The following is a 22,339-nucleotide window of genomic DNA, read 5'->3' as shown; positions in this document are numbered from 1 at the left end:
TGCCGCAAGTTAAAGCGTATGAGATGACTGCGCCAATACATCTGTTGCTTTGTGTTTTTGTCTGCAAGGCTCCCGCATGACGGTAGTCGTCACCTTGCGTTGGCAACATTGTAACTTTGTAGTGCCAAAATCCGAAATTCGCGTGTTCTGCTGTGTTTTGTGCAATGTTCCCAGTTGCATAGCGCACTCAATTAATTTTCAGCAATGCTCCTAGGTACGAAAGGCGAAGCTTTAGTGAAGGTTTGTTGCGAATTACTAAGATTGCTGCGCAAATGCTTTTTTATAGCGCTGCTAAAGATTGTGTTTGTATCGCACGTTGTTATGCTTGTTGTAGTAATCAGTGCATGAATGTCTGTGACATGTTGGTGAGAGAAATATTAAAGGTGGCATTTTTGCTCAGGCAATTCACGACCCAGCGTTTGCATCAGCAAATATAGGATGCACCTTGGGCATTGGAAGTTCTCTGCTTGTGTACCCCACTCCCAAAGGTTATCAAAAGCACACAGGTAATAAATAATGCAAATAGTGATGGATATGCCTCGCGAAATTAAAGTACAATTCCTTCTGTTGTCTCTGCGGTTTAGGTACACCCCGTGGTACATCGAAACATGATGTGTATGGGCCACACCAAGTTGCTTGGGGCGCATCATTGGACTGCCCAGTGACAAGGAAGTTGGCAAATGAGTCTTGCGGTAAGTCTTAGCTTCGGTCAAGCTGTTTTCAATCAACCAAGTTAATATTCGCGAATTCTGAGAGAGGCAACAAACACCTTAGAATCAAAGGTAAACGATTGTGATACTCAGCAGAGTGGTGTCAGACATGTTGATGTATGCCCTGGGCTCTAGGAGGACATTTACCTTCAGGAAGATACTTCTTTCAGTGACACACACAAAAGAAAAAAGAATGTGCACCTTATAAACTACAGCTACCATTGGCAGCAGCAGGTGGCACCTGTCAGATGCTGGATGTAAAGTTCTGACATGAACTTAAAAATACTCATTTACAGCTTTTGTTTTAGAGGCTGTTGCACATTTTGTTGATGCAAGTGCTAACAAATTATACAATACAGGTGTCTTCCTGCTGCTACAGAAGTCTGCGTCTGCTTCGCAGCAAGACAACGCTTATAGGCAGTATGTCGGACTTTGTTCTTCATAGCGTTGCATTTTTGACGATACTGTTATTTCCTTACTTCCTCTTCAGGTTAGTCAAAATCAGTCGAGGTTATCGAGCAATCTTGCATGGATGCATAGAGAGTTGTATGGGTATGCTGCTCTCATCTACCTTCGTAGTTAGTTAGTACAGACACCTTTCGTATTGAACTCATACTGTTGTCCCCTTACCTTGCAGATGCTGCAAATGATAGTGACGCGAGAGCTGATTATCAAAGAAAGGTACTTGTCGAATCTTGAGACGTTGACCCGTAGTTATTATTGTGGAAAGAGTCACGAAATGTCAGAATTCTCAGCAGTAGTAATAAAAAGACACGAGTCATGTGCGGCATCAAGGAAAATAGTCACAAAATCGAATAATTCCCAGCTGTAGTCAAATATCATCATGTTATAATGTACAGTGGAGTTTTTGTGACAAAAAAAAATCATCCCGATTGGAGCCATTGTAATTTTTCATTTGTGACTTCACACGTCATGAATGCTGGAGTTCGGATTAAATTGAGTAGTGAGAGAGGCGGAACCTGAGACGAGGAGGGAAGAAGGACGACACAACAAGAATTCTCGACGAGAATGCCACTTATGTCATTGTGGAAATGTGCTGAAAACCTGTAATTTCTACAGAGTGAGCTGCTCCACCACATTGAGCTGGCATGGCATCTCTGTGAGATTCTTTTTGTCGACGTGCAGCCAGGTAGAAATTTTTCTCTCAAACATCCAACTTTTGACTGGCTGTTTTCTTTTCTTTCTTTTTTTTCTAAATTGATATGTTTTTACATACGCACTTTACAGGTACAGCTTTATTATCCCAGCTTCAGTATTGGGCAGTGTGCCACATGTCCGAACCAACTGCATCAAAGATCAGAGACATTCTTTCCGAGGAAGAAGTTCACAAATCCTCCGAGTACTGGAACATGGTGAGTGTTTTCTGCCTTAGTGATGCACACAATACTTCACAGAGACATGGGTGCATGTCTTGAACAGCGGAGTCACAAAGACTAAAGACGCTGTGTTGCAGCGAGCTGGAACTGTCCCTATACCAAATAGTAATGTGCCAGGTAAAACATAAGGCATGTCTACTGGCGAAGACGGGGCCAAAATATCCCACGCGGCTGTGGACTAGTAATTGTAGTAATTGGCTGTGCAATGCGTAGTGCGTCCTTCACGTTGTTACCCATTGGAGCACTACCACACCCTCTTTCAGGTGTACTTGTTGGTGGCCCAAGCACGTTTGGATGAGGCAAGAAAGCTGCTCAGGTGCCATCCTCAGTCAGGCCGTGACGATTTTGTAGCCCTTGACCAGCTGTTAGAAGCAGCTCCGCAGGTGAGCACGTTACCATCGAGGCAAGACGCTTTTGGTAACTTGTGTCCGTGGCACAGGGCTCGCAGCAGACTTCCACGATGGACCTTCAAGTGTGGTTCCAAGGGTGGCAAAAGGAGTGCCAGATACGCTTGCAGAATGGGGAATTCTCCCTTTTGACAGAACTCGAGAAAGTCTGCAGGGTAATTCCGCTGGAGAAATGCGCTTCCATGTTTTAGCACTGGGTGAAGCACACAGTAATTTATCCAGACCCCCCCAATGTTCAGTGACACCCCTAACCTTTTGCACCTGTGTACCCCTACAGGGGGTGCCCTTGCGATTTCAGCTTTAGACGAATGTCGGTAATGATATGTTAAGCTGTAATGACGTAACTATGATAATGACACCCCCTGCCCCCACCAAACAAAAAAAAAACATTTTCAACACCTCTCGGTGCTTGGGATTCTGGATAAACCACTGGCGAAGCACCCGTAACTTGCAATGCACAACAATGCTGTTCTCAGTTGCTTGAATTATATATGGTTCCAGATTCTACTAGGAGATGAGGCAACCTTTTATGAAATACGGTATGTGTTCCTTTAACGTTGAATTGTTATGAATTGCATTTTTCCGGCAGTTACATACTTACATTTACCATACGGCATTACACCTCTGTGGGGATATCTGCTGAGACCAGAGATGTCCCGGCATAAGTGCACTACAAATGACGCATAAAATTTGTAAACCTGAACAGATGTATCTCAAAGATTGCTTTCATTACTGAACACAACACGACATAAGTACCTGATTTAATGAGAAATGCCTCAAATGGCTCGGAAATCTGTAATATGCCACTATTTGGCCAGAGTGAACCGATTACCTGAAACACGCCTAATGTTTGTACCCAGTGTGCTCGAAATAGCCTTTACAAGCCATAACTGTTGTTTTATATTGCACACTTTAACATTCTTGCATTTTTTCTAGCGATCTGTTTGATTCATGGTACCATTACCTCGTCGCAAAGCTGACTTACACAGAGCCTGTTGTACAGATTCATGAACTTGGAGCCATGGCAGAGGTGTGTTAATTTCCTCTCAATTTCTACCTTGAGATGCAATGCTTTGAGAGCAATAACAAAATTTGTTTCCATCAAGGAATGTGTCGCGCTGTTCGGAGGTACAAAGTCCGCAGGACTGTTGGACGGAGTCCTCTTGTCCCTATTCAGGCTGGATCTTCAGCAAGTGCTACGGGAGTCAAGGTAAGACCAGTGTAGTGCACCCATAAGACGACTAATTTGATTACGCCGAGAATCCTGTCGTCTTCCTGTAATGCAGGCACAGTGGGGAAACCTGCACCAAGGCAGGTACACTCACAGTGCCTGCACTGGGGGACTACGACAGGACTCTCGGTGTGTTGCGGCTTGGAGGCAGCGCAACACAGTGACAGCGCTGGATTTCTTTTCTAGTCTATTTCTGGACAACTGGTGGTTTTCGGCCCACTTGGCAGACCTCCTCTTTCACGGAGGACAATTGGAGGTTCACAAAGTCGAGTGAGTGCTTCTCTTTTGCAATTTATGCAGTGGCTTCGAAGAATGCAAGAGAAATCACGCGTGAAAACACTGAATATTGTACGTGATTATTATTTTCTGGAACCACTGTAATTTTTAGTTGTGTTGCGAAGGAGCTATTATAAGACCCCATGTTTTCAAATCCGTGACACATTATTTGCTTCTTTCCCACGCAGCTATGCAGCTCCGCTGCGAGAACACATAATCTTGGAATATGTCTCCTCTTTAATGTCCCACCACAGGTGAGTGTTTCTTTTTCTTTTTTTCTTTCTTTTTTCTGAATCTCGACCGAACCAAGCAGACAAGTATCGAACTTTAATCGCAGTGAACACTGATATCTTTTTCAGTCTGTGGCAGGTTGGAGTCGATTATTTGGACCACTGTCCTCGACAAGGCAGGTGTGTAGGCTCAACGAGGCTTTTTTGTTGTTCCTTTTAGCAGTGACGTACAGTAGGCTCTTCGTTACTTCAAACTCGGGTATTTCATACTTTTAGTTAATTCAAACAGACTACAAATTTTTGTTTACCATGCTACGTTACCAATGCATTGAACAGCCGCTTAATACAAATGGCAATACCTCTATATTTGTAGTCTGCTGAATTAATAAACTTGGTTAATAACTGCTTTACGTATACAGCTATCCATATAGCAAACCATAACTTCGTTTTCTAACATATATTTAGATGAGTGTGCTGTAATTCTGACAAAGGTCTGTGGTCCCCTGGCGTTTGAATTAATGAGAGTCTACTATAGTTGCCTTTCTGCAATATTGTAAAAAGGGAATCTTTCCTGTCTCAGACCTCACCTGGAAGTCTACCTTGAACACATACCATTTAAAACGCAAGCCGAAGCCCTAAAAATAGTCAACATTGCTGAGCAGAGAGAAATGTGGTCAACAGGTACGTCTGTCAGAGTGCTACATGCTTGTAGGGTTCCGAAATAACGAATTTTCTACAGCACGTTGCCGTGTGGTCATTCTGCATATGCAGCCGACCCTCTTTATATCCGGGCTTCTCTTATCCGTACCCTGTCCCGCTAACACCACCTAGATACGGAAGACCTCCTTCTCCCACTCCTTTGCACATGGATACATACAGTTCCATATATGTTTGGAGGAGCTAAATTTTATGCAAATGACGATGGGCACTTTGCTCACAACTCATGGCTCATCTGCTCTTGAGTTTCATTTCGGATCCCGTACTATCCGTGTATCCCCGCAAACGACATTCCACAGAATATTCCAGGGGAAGATCTGCAAAGTGTAACAACTCTCTACTGCCGCATGAGCACTCCACGTCATGTCTGTTCGTACTCTTCTTCCCATGGCAAATATCCTGCAGCTCAGCCACAACATATTCCGTAGCAGACGACAAGGCTGATAGTGTCGTCTGCTACCTGTGCAGTACGCCACTTCCGATTATTCTGGTGCCGCGTGAATGCTCAACATGGTGGGGGGAGGCGGCTGAACTTCCACTTCATTCTTTCTTACGCTAGAATATTCCATGGGCGGCATTGCTTCTGTTTATGTTGTTCCTGTGAATACACTGTGTCTGGACATTTTAGCTGAAAACAGCCAGTGATTAGCACAAAAATATAATACACTACAACATAGCTCAAATTTGTTACCCAAGAAACTATGAGAAATACCTCACAAGGAACCATACAATTTGCAGCTGAAAGCATCTGCCACGTCATGGCCACACGTCTACAGAGTCAGGATCAGCTGGGAGCTGCACTCACATGGGCTATCCATTGCAAGGTGCTTAAATGCTATTTACCTGTTTTCACAATTTCTTGTGCTTGTAAATGACACAGTCCATGCCACGAGTTGAAATACGAGCAAATAATAACTGCAAACAAATGCACAATTGAATTGCACAACTGCACTGTTTAATTGAATCTCTTTATTTTCTTTAAACTTGTGCATTCCATTGTGTCAAGTTCCTAAGAGGGAACCTTTGCTTACAGGACACCACACTGACATCAAGACTGGCAGACAAGTATGATCGTGTTTCAGATGCTTTTCTCCAAGTGTGGTGAAAAGAGTAATTTTCCCATTTTCTCTAGGCTTCTTCTCGAATACGCCCAGCAGCGAGAGTTTTCTTGTTGCGACATTCTGGAAAATTTGGGAGAAGAAATGCTCCTCAGTGATCGCCTTACTTTCCTGGCAAAGTATCGCGAGTACCACCAGGAAACGGACAGTAAACGGGCCGCTAAACTTCTTGTGGCACTCATCGAGTCTGAGCTTGCTCCCTGCTTGTAAGGATGCTCCCTGTACACTACGGATATTTGTGTGGGGTATATAAGTGAGGTGTGACTTTTTTGGATTAAACCCGAATTCTCCCTAAATTCCAATCACGATTGTATCTCGACACTCTCTACAACTTTCCGATTCATATCATGGCTATAAGACGAATAATTAAAAAGTTAGCTAATTAATGGCACATAATTAATTAATTAATCAGCCACCATAAAAATGCAGGTGATTATAAAAAGTTAGCTAATTAATTGCACATAATTAATTAATCATGCACCATAAAAAATACAAGCGATTAGAACATGCAACTCCCCGCACAATATTCTGAAGTTTTCATTCACTTATGATGCGCTGCATTTTTTTTTTTTTTTACCCTGATGCACGTTGGCTCGGACACCCTGTATCAGGGGCGGATTTAAGGGGTGCGACCTCCCCCCGCCCCCCATACGCCTGTGTTCCCTATGTAAAAACCCTATCTCCTGGATGATGCTGTGCCGCAAAGCACGAAATTTCCTTAAGACCCCCCATGACAGACCCTTAAATCTGCCCTTGCCCTGTATATTATTTAAGTGCAACAGTAAACTATGTGAAGCACACTTAATGTTGCAACATTATGGTGCTTGTCGCTATAAATGGTGAGGTATGTAGGTTTGACCAATGTATGCACTTCAACTGCAGGCAGCTTGCTGGAGAGAAAGAGAAAGACCCGATAGCACCTGTTTTCACCCCGAATTGGAGATATTACAATATCACCCAATTTCTTCGTCCCGAATCCAAGGAAGGCATTTAACCTGGAAAAGTCAGACCCTATGCATAAGTACGGCTGTGACTTTGTGGTGTCTTCGCTTGACAAAAATTGGGGGTCGTTTACCAGAGGTTTTAATTTCTGGAGTTTTTAGAGGTTTCAAAGAATGGAACGTCTGAAAAACACCAAATTTTTCAGATATTGAAAACTTCAGTAAACGCTCCCCCAAGTTTTGCCAGATGAAAACTCCAAAAAGTCGGAGCCCTAGACATAGCTCATATCTGGAATAAGGCAATAGGTTGGAGGCTCAAGACACTGACACTAGAGTGCCTCAGTCTGAGTGCAATTTTTTTGTCATCACCAGATCAAGAAAATCGTAACATGAGCGTTACAAGCTCACTGCTCCATGAGGCAGCCAACAACTCCAACGTATATTTTGTCGTCCACGGTCGAGAGAGAAAGTGTAGCACCTTGTAGAACTTGAAAAGAAATAATATAATATAAGCAGTGCCTTTTTTTTCTTCTTCTTTTAGTTTCTGGCCTGTACTCATACGTGATGCGTCAGCCCTCCTTCAAGACTCTCAAGATCTTGTCCTAGATGAAACCCAAATTTTACAGCTGGAGGGATGTTTGGAAACGGTGTCGCGCAGTGTCCGAAAGATAAGCCATACTACGCAACAACAGGTACAACACTTGTCTTCTATGCTTTGCAGCGCTTATTGTCAACGTTTGGTATTATTTTGTTTTTTCTCGATTAGCCATGGACTGAAGAAGAAGAGCGGTGTGCAAGGCTTCTATTGGCTGAAAACCTTGCGCAAGCATTTATTCAAGAAGGAAGCTGCACAAGCGTGTGATTGCGAACAACAGTGCATTCATCTCATGTGTACATGCAATACTACATTTAGAATAAAACTGACACCTTTCAAATTTAGCTTAGCAGCTTTTCACAGAGACGTATTTGTCCTTGCGGGAATTCGAATTTGCCAAGCGATAATGAAGAGGTCTGTAACATGTCCTGAGCATAGTAATGTGGCCATCCTTGATGCTGTCCCCTCTGACTGCATGATGTAAAATTTCTATAAAATGTCTTGCAGACCCCATACTATACCGCTAAATAGTGCTAAAAAAATGGGAGCTTATTTCATTATTGAAGGACCTCCAAATGATTTTGTGGAGTATTGTGATGCAATTCTGCCAATATACTTGGGAGAAACTAGCTTCCACCAAGTAAAAGCTCATAGCAGTCATATACAAGCCACAGCACATACTAAATGTTAGACCTCATGCCCAAGTTTTACCTGGGAAATCCTGCTGTGTCACTTTTTTTTTTTTTTTTTTTTTCAGAGAGTGTTGCTGAAGGAACAGTGATATTGTACTGGAAGAAAATGTGGGGATTGGTCATAAATTGTGTCCCCATGTTCTAATACGCGCTTCTTATGGACAAATGTAGAATATTCAAAGTGAACGGTTTTTTTTTCTCTCCTCTTTCTTTTTTTTTTTTTTTTTTTCCTCTCAATTTTCTAATGCGGAGTCTGTGCCGACATTTACAGTAAAGCCATGGGAGCACGTCGGGGATGCTTGGGAAAACAAAATCGTCTAAAGAAACGAGTTTTCGCAATGAGTTTGATTTGGTTTCGGTTTTCGTTTCCCTAGGTTTTAGCTTTCGTTAGCTGTATACGTACGTCTGATGCAAGTGTACCATGACTATGCGTAGTTTGGTTAACAACGTACCAGAAGGCAAGTCAGCTGGTGTAAACGTTAAAAAAAGGCGATATTTCCTCGAGTCAATCACAGAAACCTGTGGTTGACCTTTTACTCTAGCGGAGCAGCGCGATGGCATTTGGCAACACTGCTTCATTTTCCCCGCCATATTTTTTTAATATTTTTATTGTGTAGCGACAACCGGCTGCATCTGAAAGTGTGAAAGTAACACACACGTTGCATTATGAAGGGACCAACAGCAGATCGCTCAAGAGGTGCCATCGTACGCATCAAGCTCGATAATTTTATGTAAGTTGCTTAGCTGTTTAGCGAAGTGTCCCTTGCTGCATCAAGTGTCTCCCGTACCTGATGCGTGCCGTTGCTGTTTCTTGATAGCGCTGCACGTAACACCTGCTGTTTACTTTGCATTTTCTATGTAGGAAGTACACTCACATGGAATTAACACCAGGGCCGAGTTTGAACGTAATCGTCGGCACGAATGGCTCTGGAAAGTCGTCTCTGGTTTGCGCCATATGTCTGGGTCTCTGCGGAACGCCGCAGATGGTCGGGAGAGCTTCCCATGTTGCGGACTACATAAGACACGGAGCGGACACAGCTGTGATTGAAATAGAATTGTAAGCGAGAATATTCACTTTGCCAAGTGGTTTGTATCGCGTTATTCCTTCCTTCGTCAGGTACAACCCCACGGACAGGAATAACATTATAGAGCGACAGATATTCAGCAACAACAAGTCAGTTTGGAAACTGAACTCGATAGTGGTGCCACAGAAAACTGTAAGGTGACTGAAGTATCCAACGGGAGCTATAGGGTTGTGACAATTATTTACAGGTCGAAGCCAAAGTTGCAGAGTTGAACATTCAGGTAGGGAACCTGTGCCAGTTCCTACCCCAGGACAGGGTAGCAGATTTCGTTCGAATGACAAAGCAAGACCTTTTGGAGGGTACCGAACGTGCTGTGGGCCCGAGACACATGCTGGACATGCACCAGCAACTCATAAGTTTACAGGTAAGTAGGATATGAGGTAAAAAAAAACACAACAAACATAAAAGTGTTCCAGAAAACAAGTGATATGTATATGAAAGATATATAACGAGCGGTTCCACTTTGGAAACCCCCCGCGAGCATGCTGTGTAGTACATGTGCATGTTTCTAAGTGGCAGCTTATCTTGCAGTTTGCTTTAGCGTGTACATCTGCATGTTCCAGTGCAAGCACGAGAAGTTGGACGCTGCACTGCGCAGCCAGCAGGGGCGACTGGAACAAGATAAGCAAAAGAATTCTCAGCTTGATGAAGAAATGAAAAAGTTTCAGGAGCATCGCCAAGCCCAGAAAAAAGTGGAATTGTTGCGGCAGAAGCTCGCATGGGTGGTAAGTACCGTGTCTAATGAAGTCGTCTTCAAACGCTACCTGATGCTGGTTTTCTTTGTTTGCTAACATAGCCTGGAAAGTGATTGTTGAGACAACCAATCTACAAGTGAACATTATCTCTTCAAAGTTGTTTCCTTGAAACGCCACATTTTTTTTTTTTTTTTTTTTTTTTCAACATGCAGGGTCTTGCCAAACAGGTTCATAATTGTAGCCTGACTTTGGGGGAGACTTTGGTGCGGGTGTAATTATCGGGCATAATCGGGTACAACCCTAAAAAGTCAGGTCCTAATCGTAATGTGCAACATATCGACGACATGCTACGTAAAATCCTGCGCCCTAAATAGAGCCCGCTGTCTACAATTTTATTTTAGTTCTCTTGAAGATTTTACTGAGTTTACATTAAGTTTGATCCAAACTTTGATCATGCAATGCTGTTCGTTTGCTGCAAAAGTCACTTTTTATTAATTTTTAAACAAACAGCAGGGACACAACAAACAATACCAGACAAAGCTCATTGTTTGGAATGAACTATAACCAACAAACCCAACTTTTTACTCTGAGTTCACTTTTTAATTTTTAGAGGAAATGGGAAAGAGGGAACCTGAGACAATAGGGGAAAGAGGGAACCTGGGGAGCTGCGCAGGCAGCTGAACCTACTTGCATTGCATATTACTTGCTCCTACGGGAGAAGCGACAAAAATGCCAATTGATATGCATGGTCTCGGGTTTAGCAGTTAATTCTGCACTACTTGATGCCAATTAGGACTACGACAAGACCAGGGAAAGATACCTTCAGGAGAAAACCAGCCTGAGAGAAGAGGAGAAAAAACTTGATGCAGCAGAGCAGCAGCACCGGCCACTGCGCGAAAGGCTTCATGCTCTCGATAAGCAGCACTCCGAGCTTGTGCAGAAAGACAAGACATTGGTAAACTTTTCACAGCTCTTTCTATAGGTGGGGCTCAACATTTAGACGTTTAAAGAATCTGCCATATTCCAAGGACTTTCTTATACGTTTCTTATACTTTCTTCGTGTTCTTATACACATGTTTTTTATATTATGTTGCTTAAATAACGTTCCATTGACCACAATTCACGTTCCGAGTCAAAAGTAAGCTTTGAGAACTGAGCTTGACTTTTTCGAGTCAGCCAACACAGTTCCCCTATGCACCATAGCCTGTGCCTATGTTCTGCATGTAATACACACCGATACAGTGGTGTAGCTAGAGGGGAGATTTCAGGGGCTCAACCCCCAGTTTGTAGAAGTGCAAGGGTGCGGGCGAGCTGGTACATTGTAAAACGACGATAAAAAACGGAGACACGGAACAGAAAAAAGACAGCACGACAATTTGTGCCTGTTGGTTGTGCACTTGGGAAAGGGAAAGGGAAGGTGAAACCTCCTCCCCATGTAAAGTTCCCGTAGAACCTTTCCGAAAACATTTTTACGCCTGTGCCACTGTATCGATGCGTGCCAATTTCAGTCTTGCAGTCCCACAACTGGAATGTTTGATAACTTCTGGTTTCTTAGGGTTACTCGGACACCGACGAAGATGCCCTTGATGTGTGCTCAAAAATGAGATTTGAAAATGCAGAATCCCATCTGTGGATTATGTAATTAGCTGTGCATTGCTTAATGAAAGGGGATCCTTGAACAAAGTTTGCGCACACCTTTTCAGAAAGCAGAAGCTGCGGCTGCTGTGAAAAAGATTGAAAGTGCATTAAGGACCTACTCAGAATTAACCGAGGAGGTAAGGCACATTTATTGTTGTGTCACTGTGAATGAATGACTCTTCGATAACGCTTTGTGGCATTCCAGTCGGCCACTGTCAAGAACGATTTGCAGCGTAAAATTGAAGAGGAAGCAAGTCGAAGCGAAAGGTGTGCTTCTGTACTTTGGAATTCTCTGAATGCATGCACCTTTGCATGGCCCATGGAGTTTATGCCATATCCAGAGAAATGTCGCTACTGCAATCTTTTTTTTTTTTTTTACTCCCACTTTTCAGAATAAAAAAGTATGAAAATGACATTGCTGAGCTGGAGAAGGAACTTACAGGATCTGCCACTCAAGAGCTTGAAGTGAGTGAGTTCATCTCAGGTCTGGAGTAGGTTCCAGCTTGGATGGATGGGATGTAGGGGCACCCCGGTGGGCCTCTTTGTATCGAGGGTCCAGGCTGTAATTGCTTCAGACAACCACAGGCCATTTGTGAGACAAACGAATTGGCATCCTGCCTCAGCTTTGCCCATGAACACCCTTTAGTTTCTTTGCACTCGCCCTAGGAAGTTGCACTACTGAAATTTTAGATGTAAAGGACATCTTTAAGACACCCTTCTTGTTCGTGGGCTGTAGTCATTATTCGAGAGTCCTAACTTCTTAAAGGCAACCTCACAGACATCAAATCAAAGTCCCTCGTCGGCACCACTAAACTGCATGTGGGAGGGGCGCCACCCCTTCCACAGACGATGTCTACACAACTAACTTTGAATAACGTTATCTCAAACTAAACACCGTCCCGCCTGTGTTGGTTCTGCAGCAAGGGCAATTTCGTAAAGCGGGCTTCACCTCATGCACGGAAGTATCAGGTGAAGCCCACTTTCAGGTTGTGTCGTTCATATTCGTGGAATACTTAGTCAAATATTCGAAAATTCGAATATTGGATATTCGATTTGCGAATCGAATAGTTCGAACGTTTGATACTCGATTCGAATTCGAGAACTCGAATATTCGCACACCCCTACATATTACCAAAACATCATATTAACGAAGTGTCATATGAACGAACAAGAGTTACATGCAGAGTCAATTGGGAGGGAGTGGTTCCCGGGAAAAAGGGTCATAAAGCGGGGATGTCGTATTAACAAGGTTTGGCTGTATACCCTTTCTGATGATGCCTCGCTACATAGCTTTCTTTTCTTCTTATCGATTCTTTTAAGGAAGAGCTAAAGCAGGTGCAGCAGACACTGACATCCCACAACAAGAACCTGAATGAGATCTGCCACAAGAGGGGACTTGCAGAATCGTACATCAGTGACCGGCGAAGGGAAGCTATCTGTAAGGATCATTATTGCATTCAACGTGCCTTTAAGAGGGACGAAGATCCACCGTGTGGAGGATCGGTTAGAGTATTTTGTTGCAGCTAATGGTGCTCATGTCTTGCTCACAGCTATCGATCACGAGATGAAGAAAATGAAGGACCTGTCAAATCAGAGAATGGAGATCTTGCGACGAAGACATAGAGACGCGTACGAAGCTGCCGTGTGGCTTCAGCAAAATGAAAACCGCTTTCGGGGGAAAATTTATCCGCCTATAATGACGCAGGTACTAAACACTTCCACATGCTGGACACAGGACTCTTCTAATACGTTATCCTCGCCATTACAGATAAATGTGCACGATCCAGCGAATGCTAAGTACGTCGAAGGCCAGATAGCGTGGAAGGATCTTATGGCCTTTGTTGCTGAGAATTCTGAAGACCTTAATAGTTTCTTGGGAACCATGCGTGACGACCGAAATCTCCGCATCAATGGGGTTGTTGCTCCTACCACCCCATTAGAGAGCTTTCATCCACACTTGCCACTTGAACAAATAAAGTAAGTGAAAATTGTTTCCATTCACCACCATGTGCAGCTTTCTCCCATCAGTCTTGTACAATGGTCGTGTGTTTAGTACTGCATGGGATCAGGCTTTCCCAATCCCGACCCGGCCAGCGGATACTGCCTCCTTCTGGCGGGAGGCAGTATCCAAAAACCTTCAAATTCTTCAGGCTTGGTTCATGCCTGGTGTGGAACCATCAGGCCGGGTTCGGGCACAAGAATATGGCCCAAGCAGTGCTCTAGTTCTGTCCATTCTTGGCAGAGCATTTGCCCCTGATGTTTGCATGTGTAGTTCAAAAGAGCAAGTTTATATTAACAATGTGTGTACAATGTTGCATAGAGAAAGATTGTTTTACAAAGCAAAACATCTACCAGGTCACTAGTAGAGTGTCTCTGCGGACTAAATCTCGTATCTTCAGAATTTATGTTATCGCAATCTACGTGTCTTGCACTGTATTCTCCCAAAATATTGTTTCTCTGTGTGACATGGAAGTGTAATAAAATGGATTTCTAGTTTTGAGAAGTATGAAGTTGTACAGTGCCCAATCCACGAAGGCATCTGGCAACTTTGCTACTCGAAGGTCAAAATCTATCTCCTCACTACAGCTGCTGTTAGTCTTCCATCGAGGGGTGGAACACATCCCAACGTTAGGAACATTTTCTCCGCTTTGTACAGTCCTCAGGCATATTGCATGCATAAAAAAAATGTCAGCTGTAGCTATGGCAAAAAATATACAGAGATGGAAGTCATTTCAGAAAGTTGTGTTTGCCCTCGGACAGAACTTTTTAAGCACCCGTTGTATTCTCATAGCTTCTAATTATTGCACTGTACATAGATTTGTAATTTTCTATTGAAGGCGCTGGGGATTCCACAGCTACCTGTCCGACTTGTTTACCGCACCTCCAGAAATCATGCGTTACCTGTGCTCATTGTATCAAGTTCACAATGTACCTGTTGGTACACATACGACCGAGAAGTACGTGGAGGACGTAAAACATAGCGGTCTGCGACGTTTCTACACGCAGGATCAGAGCGTAAGTTGCTTCAAATTATGTTCACAACGTTGACGTGTTTGCCACTTGTTTGTGGTTCTTATGAAAAGCTTGTACGTCTCCCGGTTTTCAGTACAATGTGAAGGTATCCCGCTATGACCGATCAAGGGTGTTGACTATGTCATCTGAGGTTCGGTGAGTTAATGTGACTTGCCTAACATGTCCTGTCAAACCCACGTGAGGACGCCAGAGCTTGTCAGGATTTGATCCGTGTATTCAAACGAGTGACATTCCCCAGAATACTCCGGCGTAACGTGCAAAAAAGTTTAGCGCTGTGCTGCCACGTCAGCCCGAGCACCTAATGTCGTGCCATTTCGTGCACTGCTAACCGTAGAGAATATCCTCTGGGGCAGTTAACATATGTTTTATAGCAGACGACGGGAGAAGACACAGACGGTGTCGTCTGCTAACTGTGCTGTGAGATCAGATGCTCAAGGTGGCACATGGTGGAACCTGGTGGAACTTGGTGGAACGAGGGGGCACATGGTGGAAGCAGTACAGTATTTCACTTTTTTTCCACTAGCATATTCTGTGGGGATCTGGCTCGTGTGAACACATGGAATCTGGCATAAAGATCCTGAGCTGAGGATGTTGCTGTAACAATAGGTACTGTGTCGACATTGCAGGAATCCTTCCTTACTTATTGTATCTATCGATACAACCAACTTGGAAGAGCTTGAGCAAAGGCGTGAGGTGAGCAGCTACAGAAAGGTTACCGAATAATTGCACAAAATATGTGAGGATAATTGCTCACTTGTGTTTCCACATCATTGCCGCTGCAGGAGATCGCGGCAGACATCAGCAGCAAGACGGCAGAAATTCAAGGCATTTCAGGCCAAGAGAAGAAGCTAACTGAGCTGTTAGAAAAGTGTCGTTGTGAAAAGGTGAAGTACTTTAAAAAATGCATTAAAGGAGTGACCAGTGGCCTGTTTTCTTGTAATTAGCATGCACAATCTGCGTGTGCTAATTTAATCCGCTGCGCATTTTACAGAAGCGTGTTATGACTGAAATAGCAAGACGGCGGCAACTGACGGTGGTTCTCGAACAGAAAAAACGGGGTCTTCAGGTAAGGTATATTGCAGCTCATTACCAAAGATAGCTTGTGTCCCACAAACTCCCCTTTCTCCACTTATGATGGAACGCAACTTTATTGGTCGAGTTTAACGTGCTTGTGCTCTGTCACGTAGCAGTTCACAGAGCAGTCTCAACATGCATGACAAAGCACACAAAGAAAAGGTGGCATAACTAAAACAACTTCTGGTGTGTGTGTGTATGTGTGTTTCCTCTGTACTGGATAATCAAGTGGTGTTCCTCCTGTATTTGTATATTTGTAGTAACTATTTCTAATACAGTGCAATCCCGCTAATTCGAACTTGAAGGGGACTGAAGAGTTGTTCGAATAAAGCCGAGTTCGCACCAGACGGAACTGCTCAGAACGAGGGCTTGATGCATGGGAGACGCGTCATGACTCGCTAGACTTTACCGCACATTCGCAGTCATGAGACGCGATGCCGGAAATGGAGGAGACTCATTAATTGCAAAATATTATGTGCAGGCGAGCATCAAAACACCTCAGAATAGAAAATAATCTGTTCTACACAGTTGCATTCGTTTCTTCAGTCACGACTCAATCAACATCGTTTGCAACGTTGAGCCCAACACAATCGCGGACATCGGTTGTCATTCACACCTTTTTGTTGACTGTGTTGTCAACAGGAAGGCTCGTGATTTCCTTAGAACAGCGAGGCTTGCTTGCTTTGCCAATCACAAGCAAGCTGCATTGTTCTGTCCACCATTCCAGTGGTTCATTCCTTTGTCGTTGTTCCCCTAGCACATGTATCACTTTTATAAGCAATGTTCAAGTAATGACAATAAGGAAACACGTGACGTTTCCTAGCCAATGCGTATTCGGGAGCGGTCGAGCGATATTGTTGGAATAAGCCATTTTCTGAGTGTTTTGTCCAACTGAAATACACATGACATTGACAGGACAAGAGTGTCAGTTCGGACCAAGAGATTTCGAATTAACGGGATTGCACCGTAGCCTTTTCTAATGGTATATCTTAATATCTCACTTTGTGAAATTGTAATACCCTTTCAGGCAATCCAAAAAGACAGCATGGACTTGGAGAGTGAACGAGAAGCTACCAAGAACAAGTTGAAGGAAGTTTGCGTGTCTAAAATGAGTGCTGTTAATCAAGTCATCAAAGCTCTTCAAGTGAGATCTTGCTTCTATCGAGAATATATTATAAAATAGTGCTCTCCTTATTTGTTTATTTATTTGTTATATTTGAATCGCTATCTTTTGTGCTTACAGAAATCATTCAAACGGCATCATGTCTGCATTGAGCACGTCCTGGACGTCGAAAAATCTGCTGCGGACAAGAAGAAAGTAACCGCTCAACTCAAAGACGCTGAGGCCTCCTTCAGAACACTTGAGGTGAACATAAATACACGCGGTGCTCAAATTATGAAGCATAACTAGAGCCTGAAGTTTTGGGGAAATATTTTTTCTTCCAAATTCCGGGGGTAAAAATTGGTGAAATAAACGCATGTTCTAAATTGATGTGAATTCGGGTAGGATAACTTCCACTATACAAAATTCAGGGAGAAATCTGGCTCTATTACTCAAACGAATTGTACTGGTTTGGTACAAACGGTGATGTAATTGTGTTTGCTGCCAAACAAGCTAGGGCAATTTGCTGGGTAAAACTCTGGTCTCCCCCTAAAGAGGCAACCTTCAATTTGGGGAAAAATCGGGTTAACCCCTAAAACTTCCGGCTCTAAGCGTAACGCATCTTCATGCATGGGGGCTCCAATTCACTACCACACGATACCTGCCATGTTTTCTGGTACATAACACGCGTGTTATACTGCGTAGCTTTTCCCGATAGAGCAATTCCTAAGAAGATGTCGTGCAGTCTCTAGCATTCATGACAGTGACGAGAACGAGTGTACGAGCCGTGAACAGAGCCATCGTACACAAGGGTAGCAAATTGAGAAGAGAAATCATTGGATGCCATTGAGGCGTCAGTGTTCCTCAACTCATTTGAGAAGACTGGCCTAATTCCACCAAAAGAGAGTTGTTGTTGTTGTTAAGCCTGTTCTGTTACCTTAATTAATTTCATATGCTGTCATGTTGTGTGCGCAGGCTGCAGTTCGTGACACACGCGATAAAGTCCGAGGCATCAAGCTCGAAGCCCAGCGGAAGTTGAGTGCTGCTCAGCAAGCAATCGGATGCCAGCAAACTGTCCACGAAATCCCGCATGCGCTTGCACAGGTTAGGCAACTTCTTTTTCCGTGTTCACAGGTGTTTCAATCATGAGAGACTTGGTTTATGGTTGTTCTACTGCAAATCCATAGTATGGGCTGTGTCTTTCGCTATTTGTACCCTTTTGTCTAGGAGTTTCGTAAGCTTCCCAAGACAGCGGATGAAATAGAGCGACTCATCCACAAGGAACAGGTCAAGCTCAACTGCATGTTGCCCGTGGACGCTTCTGTGAGTTCGAAAGCTGCGTGGACAATGTATTTTAGCTCTGACACGAATGAGAATCTCGCGGCTCAGTGCAAACCGTACTGAGCGTAGCACCCGTAATAATGACGGTAAAAATGTGTCTGTAAAAGTTTGCTCTCCAATGTGGTTGCTACCTCTTGGCACGAAAAATATCAGCTGAGTGAGTGCGACCAAAAAGGGAGGGGATGAAAAGCTGAGGATTCGGTGAAAGAAATAGGAGAGGGTGAGACAAGCATATGGTCGCATTTTGCGTCTGATTGAGCAGCACTTTAAATCGGTCGGTTCTTCTTGACAAGAAAAAGTGGAGTAAATAGGGAGGCAGTGACGGGCTTCTTGTCACCTAGATTGTAATTACTCCTCATTTTAGTCCTCTGAGCCAGCACTGCAAGTAGTCCCTAATCCTTAGCCTGCAAAAGGACTAAAATTTTGGTTTCATTCTGAATTTCTTTAATTTTTTTAAACAAAAGTATAGGTCAAAATTGTGATGCGCATACAGCTCACTTGGACCTGCTCCAAATTTGTTCGAGGTACATGGGAGAATTTGCCAAAACTTCTTCATGGAGCACCCTCTGCGGTAAAATAGGGGCAAACCACTGCTGGCATTCTTGTGACACAGCACATAAATCCTGTACGGCACTAGTAGTAGAGAGAATATGAACAACAGACAGGCGTGTGCACATGCACTGTCACCACCACAGCAGTGAGTGATGTGGCTGCATCCTCAGTTTTAAGGACTGCACTGGAGATTTTCGCAACTTTTAATTACGAGTCTCTCGAGACTAGGTCCATATTATTACGGTTTTAAACACTCCTATTTTCCCATCCAGCTCGAACAAGAGTACCAGCAGCGGAAAAAGAGCATAGAACAGCTGGAGAAAGAGCTGTCATCCAGTGAAGCTCAGCTGATTTCTACAAAAGAGGAAATGGAAGATATACAGTCCAGATGGCTTCCCGAGTTGGAACGACTGCTTGAACGGATCAACACTGGCTTTGTACGATTTTTCCGAGCCCTGGGATGCGCAGGCGAGGTATGGCACAAGTTAAATACGTGATGCAATTTTTGCCAGTTTGCATTACCTAGAAAGCTTCCTGTTTTTAGGACTTGCGAATAGCTCAGCAATGTTGGTAGTACGATATATCTATTAAACATTATCTAATAAGCAGATTAGATGACACGATTTAAATGATAAGTAAGAGCTCATACCATATGGTTTTGCAAAGTTACTTTTGCAACTTTTTTTTTGCAGAGAGATAACGACGTGCATTTAAATCTTGTAGGTGAGCCTCTATCGTGGTGAGCGGCCCGACAAATACGACCAGTATGGAGTGTGCATCCGGGTTAAGTTCCGTGACCACGAGGCACTCACCGAGTTGTCGGCAGCACACCAAAGTGGTGGCGAACGTAGCGTTGCCACAGTTCTCTACATGATGGCGCTGCAGGAGCTGACGAGCGTCCCATTCCGTTGTGTTGATGAGATAAACCAGGTGCCATTTTGCAGCTCTAAATTTTATAGCTGTCTAGCAGAATTCATCTAACAAGGCTTGTAACATTCTCCTTCTTTTCCTGCAGGGTATGGACTCTGCAAATGAGCGCAGGGTGTTCGAAATGATTATGAACACTGCTCTAAAGAACTCTGCGCAGTATTTTCTGCTGTCCCCAAAAGTAAGTCCCTGCACCTTGTAACTGTGAGAAGGAGCTGCCTACTAGCGTAATTGATTTCATGTGTACCCTGCATGCATATCTACTCAAGCACCCTGTGACTTGATCCGCCCACCTTTTTTCTTACAAAGGAAACTGTTCCGGAGATCACCTCCGCTCTCGTTATTCTGAGACATGTGCCTGAGAAGTCTTCCTTGCGACCTGCCTTTAACGAAAAATACATTCCTTTATACAGCTGCTGCCAGATCTTCCATATGCAGAAAACGTGACAATGATCTTCATTGCCAAAGCCCAAAATGGCATACCAGACTGGGACCCAAACAAAGTGAGAGGAACTGGCGTCGGACTTGCAAGTGCTATTAAGAAAGTTAGGCTCTGATAGAGTCATCTGAACAATGATACAAAGTTCCTATGGTGACATGTTTGTACATAGAGTGTAGATTGGTTGTGCAATCTACTATCCAAGAACTATCTGCTAGAGCTATTTTTATTTCTCGAGTGCCTTGGCATTGCATGTGACAGTACTTCCAATGTCTGTTGTGCAAAGCTTCGAGAAAGTCCAGGAAGTCTACAAACTGTCATGTAGTAGATGAGTATTCAGTTTACCAATTTTTTAATGGCATCTTATAATAAGGAGTGCAGGTGTCCTTAGCCCCACAAGGACACTGGCTCCTGAAAGCTTGCAGGTCATAACTTGGACTTGAGAGCATAGTATTAGTGCCGGCGTCATGCTTTTGGCCATCTTATTCCACATTTAGCATACGCACTGTGTTTGTGTAACTAGTGCAAGTCGAGTACTGTGTCTTTTATAATTCATATGCATACAGTCGTATCAACAAAAGCTCACACACATTCCTAAAAAAAACATTCACCAAATAAGGTATCAGGGGCAGGTCTCAATATGTGTGTATATACATATATTTTTCTATCCCTTTGTAAACAACCTCCAGCAGGAGAAAAATGGCACTCTGTGTTCTCGTGACTCTTTTATCTAAAGTGAGCATGTCCCTAACCTATCGAAGGTACGCTAATACTTGCTCGTACGATACAACAAACTCGTGCAAAAAATTGGGACCTGTTTCTGGGGCCTTCACACCGTACTGTGTGTGACTGATTTTACTGCACATACGTGACTAGTAGGGCGGTTATGTTTGTACGATTTGTGCTGTTATGTTCGCATTCCCCTGCATTTTTAGAGCACCCTTTTTTGTGGTTTGTTAGGAAGCAACTAGTGCCTCGAACGTATACTTGTAGGCAGCAAGTTATAGTCACTAATGGGGTTGTTGCAGCAAACTGATTTTTAATGCACACAATAAATGAGATACACAAAAGTAATTGTATTTGCATCATCAATTAGGATCTGCTCTCTTGTTGCAGTGTTTCCTCCTGCACTGTCATTGATGTTGCAAAGCTCACACATGTTTAGGACTATGTAAACGCACGGCAAAGATTTGAATACGAAAAGTGCAGCCCACCAGCCAGAGTTGCAATATTCAAGATACACTTTCTGCTTTTTGTGTGCATGGTCTCTGCAGAACGGTCGGTGTGACTAATATTGCGTACAAAACTTCAGCGAAAGAAAGAAGTGAAGAAATATTTTAACAAATGCACAAACTCCATTTTACAATAGAGTTTGTGCATTCTCTTCAGCTGCTAAAGTCATTGTTGCCAAGAAAATGGGGGGGGGGGGCATTATTGGTACAGATAAGTTATAACAGTTTTATGTATCATTACCGACATGCGTCTAAAGCTGAGATATCGAGGGCCTTCTGTAGTGGGTGCACAGGGGAAAGATGCAGGGGTGTCACCAAACATTTGAGAGAGTGTAGGAGAGGGTCTGGATAAATCGCTGGATTCATTCCCGGCAAAGGACGCCAACATGCCTGCAAGGTACAATGTGGCACCGTACAGGTTGCTAACACTTGTCCCTCATACTTCGGTGCCTCTACTAAACGGTCCAGAGTTTCTAGAGGGTATGCAGATAATATGCCGTGTGTGTGTGTAATAATCATGCAGCTTTTTTTTTCTTACATAATTTTTATTAAAAAACTAGAAAAAAACGAATGACGTGCACCTGACATACAACAACGTTATTTTATGATCATGTGCGCATATGAGTGGTTTATTGATTATCGTGTATTGATACTATACAGGGTGTGTGTATTTTATATGTCGCAGAATTTTTATAAAACTAGCAGAGCAGAATTGATGCCGTGTTAGCAGGTGGGTTATACGGCAAGGCGAACATCATGCAGGACAGCGTATGCAATTACTGGACGACTAATTGGCTAAAATTCATTAATTAACTTATTAATTGCTAAACTTATTAAATGTGAGATAGAAGAATTGGAGCCAGTCATGCAAATCCATCGTCATTAAACAGCATGAGAAGCGAACGTT

General features: G+C 43.4%; 2 protein-coding genes across 2 annotated transcripts; both read left to right on the top strand.

Annotated features, from left to right (window-relative positions):
• Window positions 1–95: 95 nt before the first annotated feature.
• On the top strand, window positions 96–7,966 carry LOC135370902 (nuclear pore complex protein Nup85-like). The gene is made up of 22 exons (XM_064604808.1): window positions 96–240; window positions 401–506; window positions 585–692; window positions 1,070–1,130; window positions 1,201–1,262; window positions 1,348–1,391; window positions 1,791–1,860; window positions 1,959–2,083; window positions 2,371–2,490; window positions 2,547–2,669; window positions 3,016–3,053; window positions 3,451–3,544; window positions 3,621–3,724; window positions 3,932–4,015; window positions 4,210–4,275; window positions 4,381–4,431; window positions 4,832–4,932; window positions 5,707–5,792; window positions 6,002–6,033; window positions 6,101–6,292; window positions 7,569–7,719; window positions 7,794–7,966. Exons 1-22 carry the CDS (start codon window positions 205–207, stop codon window positions 7,887–7,889), a joined length of 1,950 nt encoding a protein of 649 aa, XP_064460878.1. The 5' UTR covers window positions 96–204; the 3' UTR covers window positions 7,890–7,966.
• Window positions 7,967–8,891: 925 nt separating this feature from the next.
• LOC135370901 (structural maintenance of chromosomes protein 5-like) lies at window positions 8,892–21,274 on the top strand. The gene is made up of 25 exons (XM_064604807.1): window positions 8,892–9,045; window positions 9,177–9,371; window positions 9,432–9,531; window positions 9,587–9,763; window positions 9,963–10,124; window positions 10,888–11,049; window positions 11,798–11,869; window positions 11,938–11,999; window positions 12,125–12,197; window positions 13,053–13,170; window positions 13,283–13,437; window positions 13,501–13,709; window positions 14,570–14,747; window positions 14,839–14,900; window positions 15,392–15,458; window positions 15,548–15,649; window positions 15,757–15,831; window positions 16,867–16,983; window positions 17,083–17,205; window positions 17,917–18,045; window positions 18,169–18,264; window positions 19,107–19,307; window positions 19,558–19,764; window positions 19,850–19,942; window positions 20,175–21,274. Exons 1-25 carry the CDS (start codon window positions 8,981–8,983, stop codon window positions 20,316–20,318), a joined length of 3,144 nt encoding a protein of 1,047 aa, XP_064460877.1. The 5' UTR covers window positions 8,892–8,980; the 3' UTR covers window positions 20,319–21,274.
• The last annotated feature ends 1,065 nt before the right edge of the window (window positions 21,275–22,339 follow it).

Source organism: Ornithodoros turicata, chromosome 10, assembly GCF_037126465.1.
Source record: "Ornithodoros turicata isolate Travis chromosome 10, ASM3712646v1, whole genome shotgun sequence".
NCBI lineage: Eukaryota > Metazoa > Arthropoda > Arachnida > Ixodida > Argasidae > Ornithodoros > Ornithodoros turicata.
This window is presented reverse-complemented; position numbering and strand designations above follow the sequence as displayed.

What these genes read in the sequence shown, in the direction of transcription:
- LOC135370902 (XM_064604808.1), top strand. Translation starts at nt 205, where the DNA reads ATGCTCCTAGGTACGAAAGGCGAAGCTTTAGTGAAG. An exon ending in AACTTGGAGCCATGGCAGAG is followed by an intron (nt 3,545 to 3,620) that starts GTGTGTTAATTT and finishes GTTTCCATCAAG; the next exon opens with GAATGTGTCGCGCTGTTCGG. An exon ending in TCTTTAATGTCCCACCACAG is followed by an intron (nt 4,276 to 4,380) that starts GTGAGTGTTTCT and finishes TATCTTTTTCAG; the next exon opens with TCTGTGGCAGGTTGGAGTCG.
- LOC135370901 (XM_064604807.1), top strand. Translation starts at nt 8,981, where the DNA reads ATGAAGGGACCAACAGCAGATCGCTCAAGAGGTGCCATCGTACGCATC. An exon ending in TAGTGGTGCCACAGAAAACT is followed by an intron (nt 9,532 to 9,586) that starts GTAAGGTGACTG and finishes AATTATTTACAG; the next exon opens with GTCGAAGCCAAAGTTGCAGA. An exon ending in GGCAGAAGCTCGCATGGGTG is followed by an intron (nt 10,125 to 10,887) that starts GTAAGTACCGTG and finishes GATGCCAATTAG; the next exon opens with GACTACGACAAGACCAGGGA.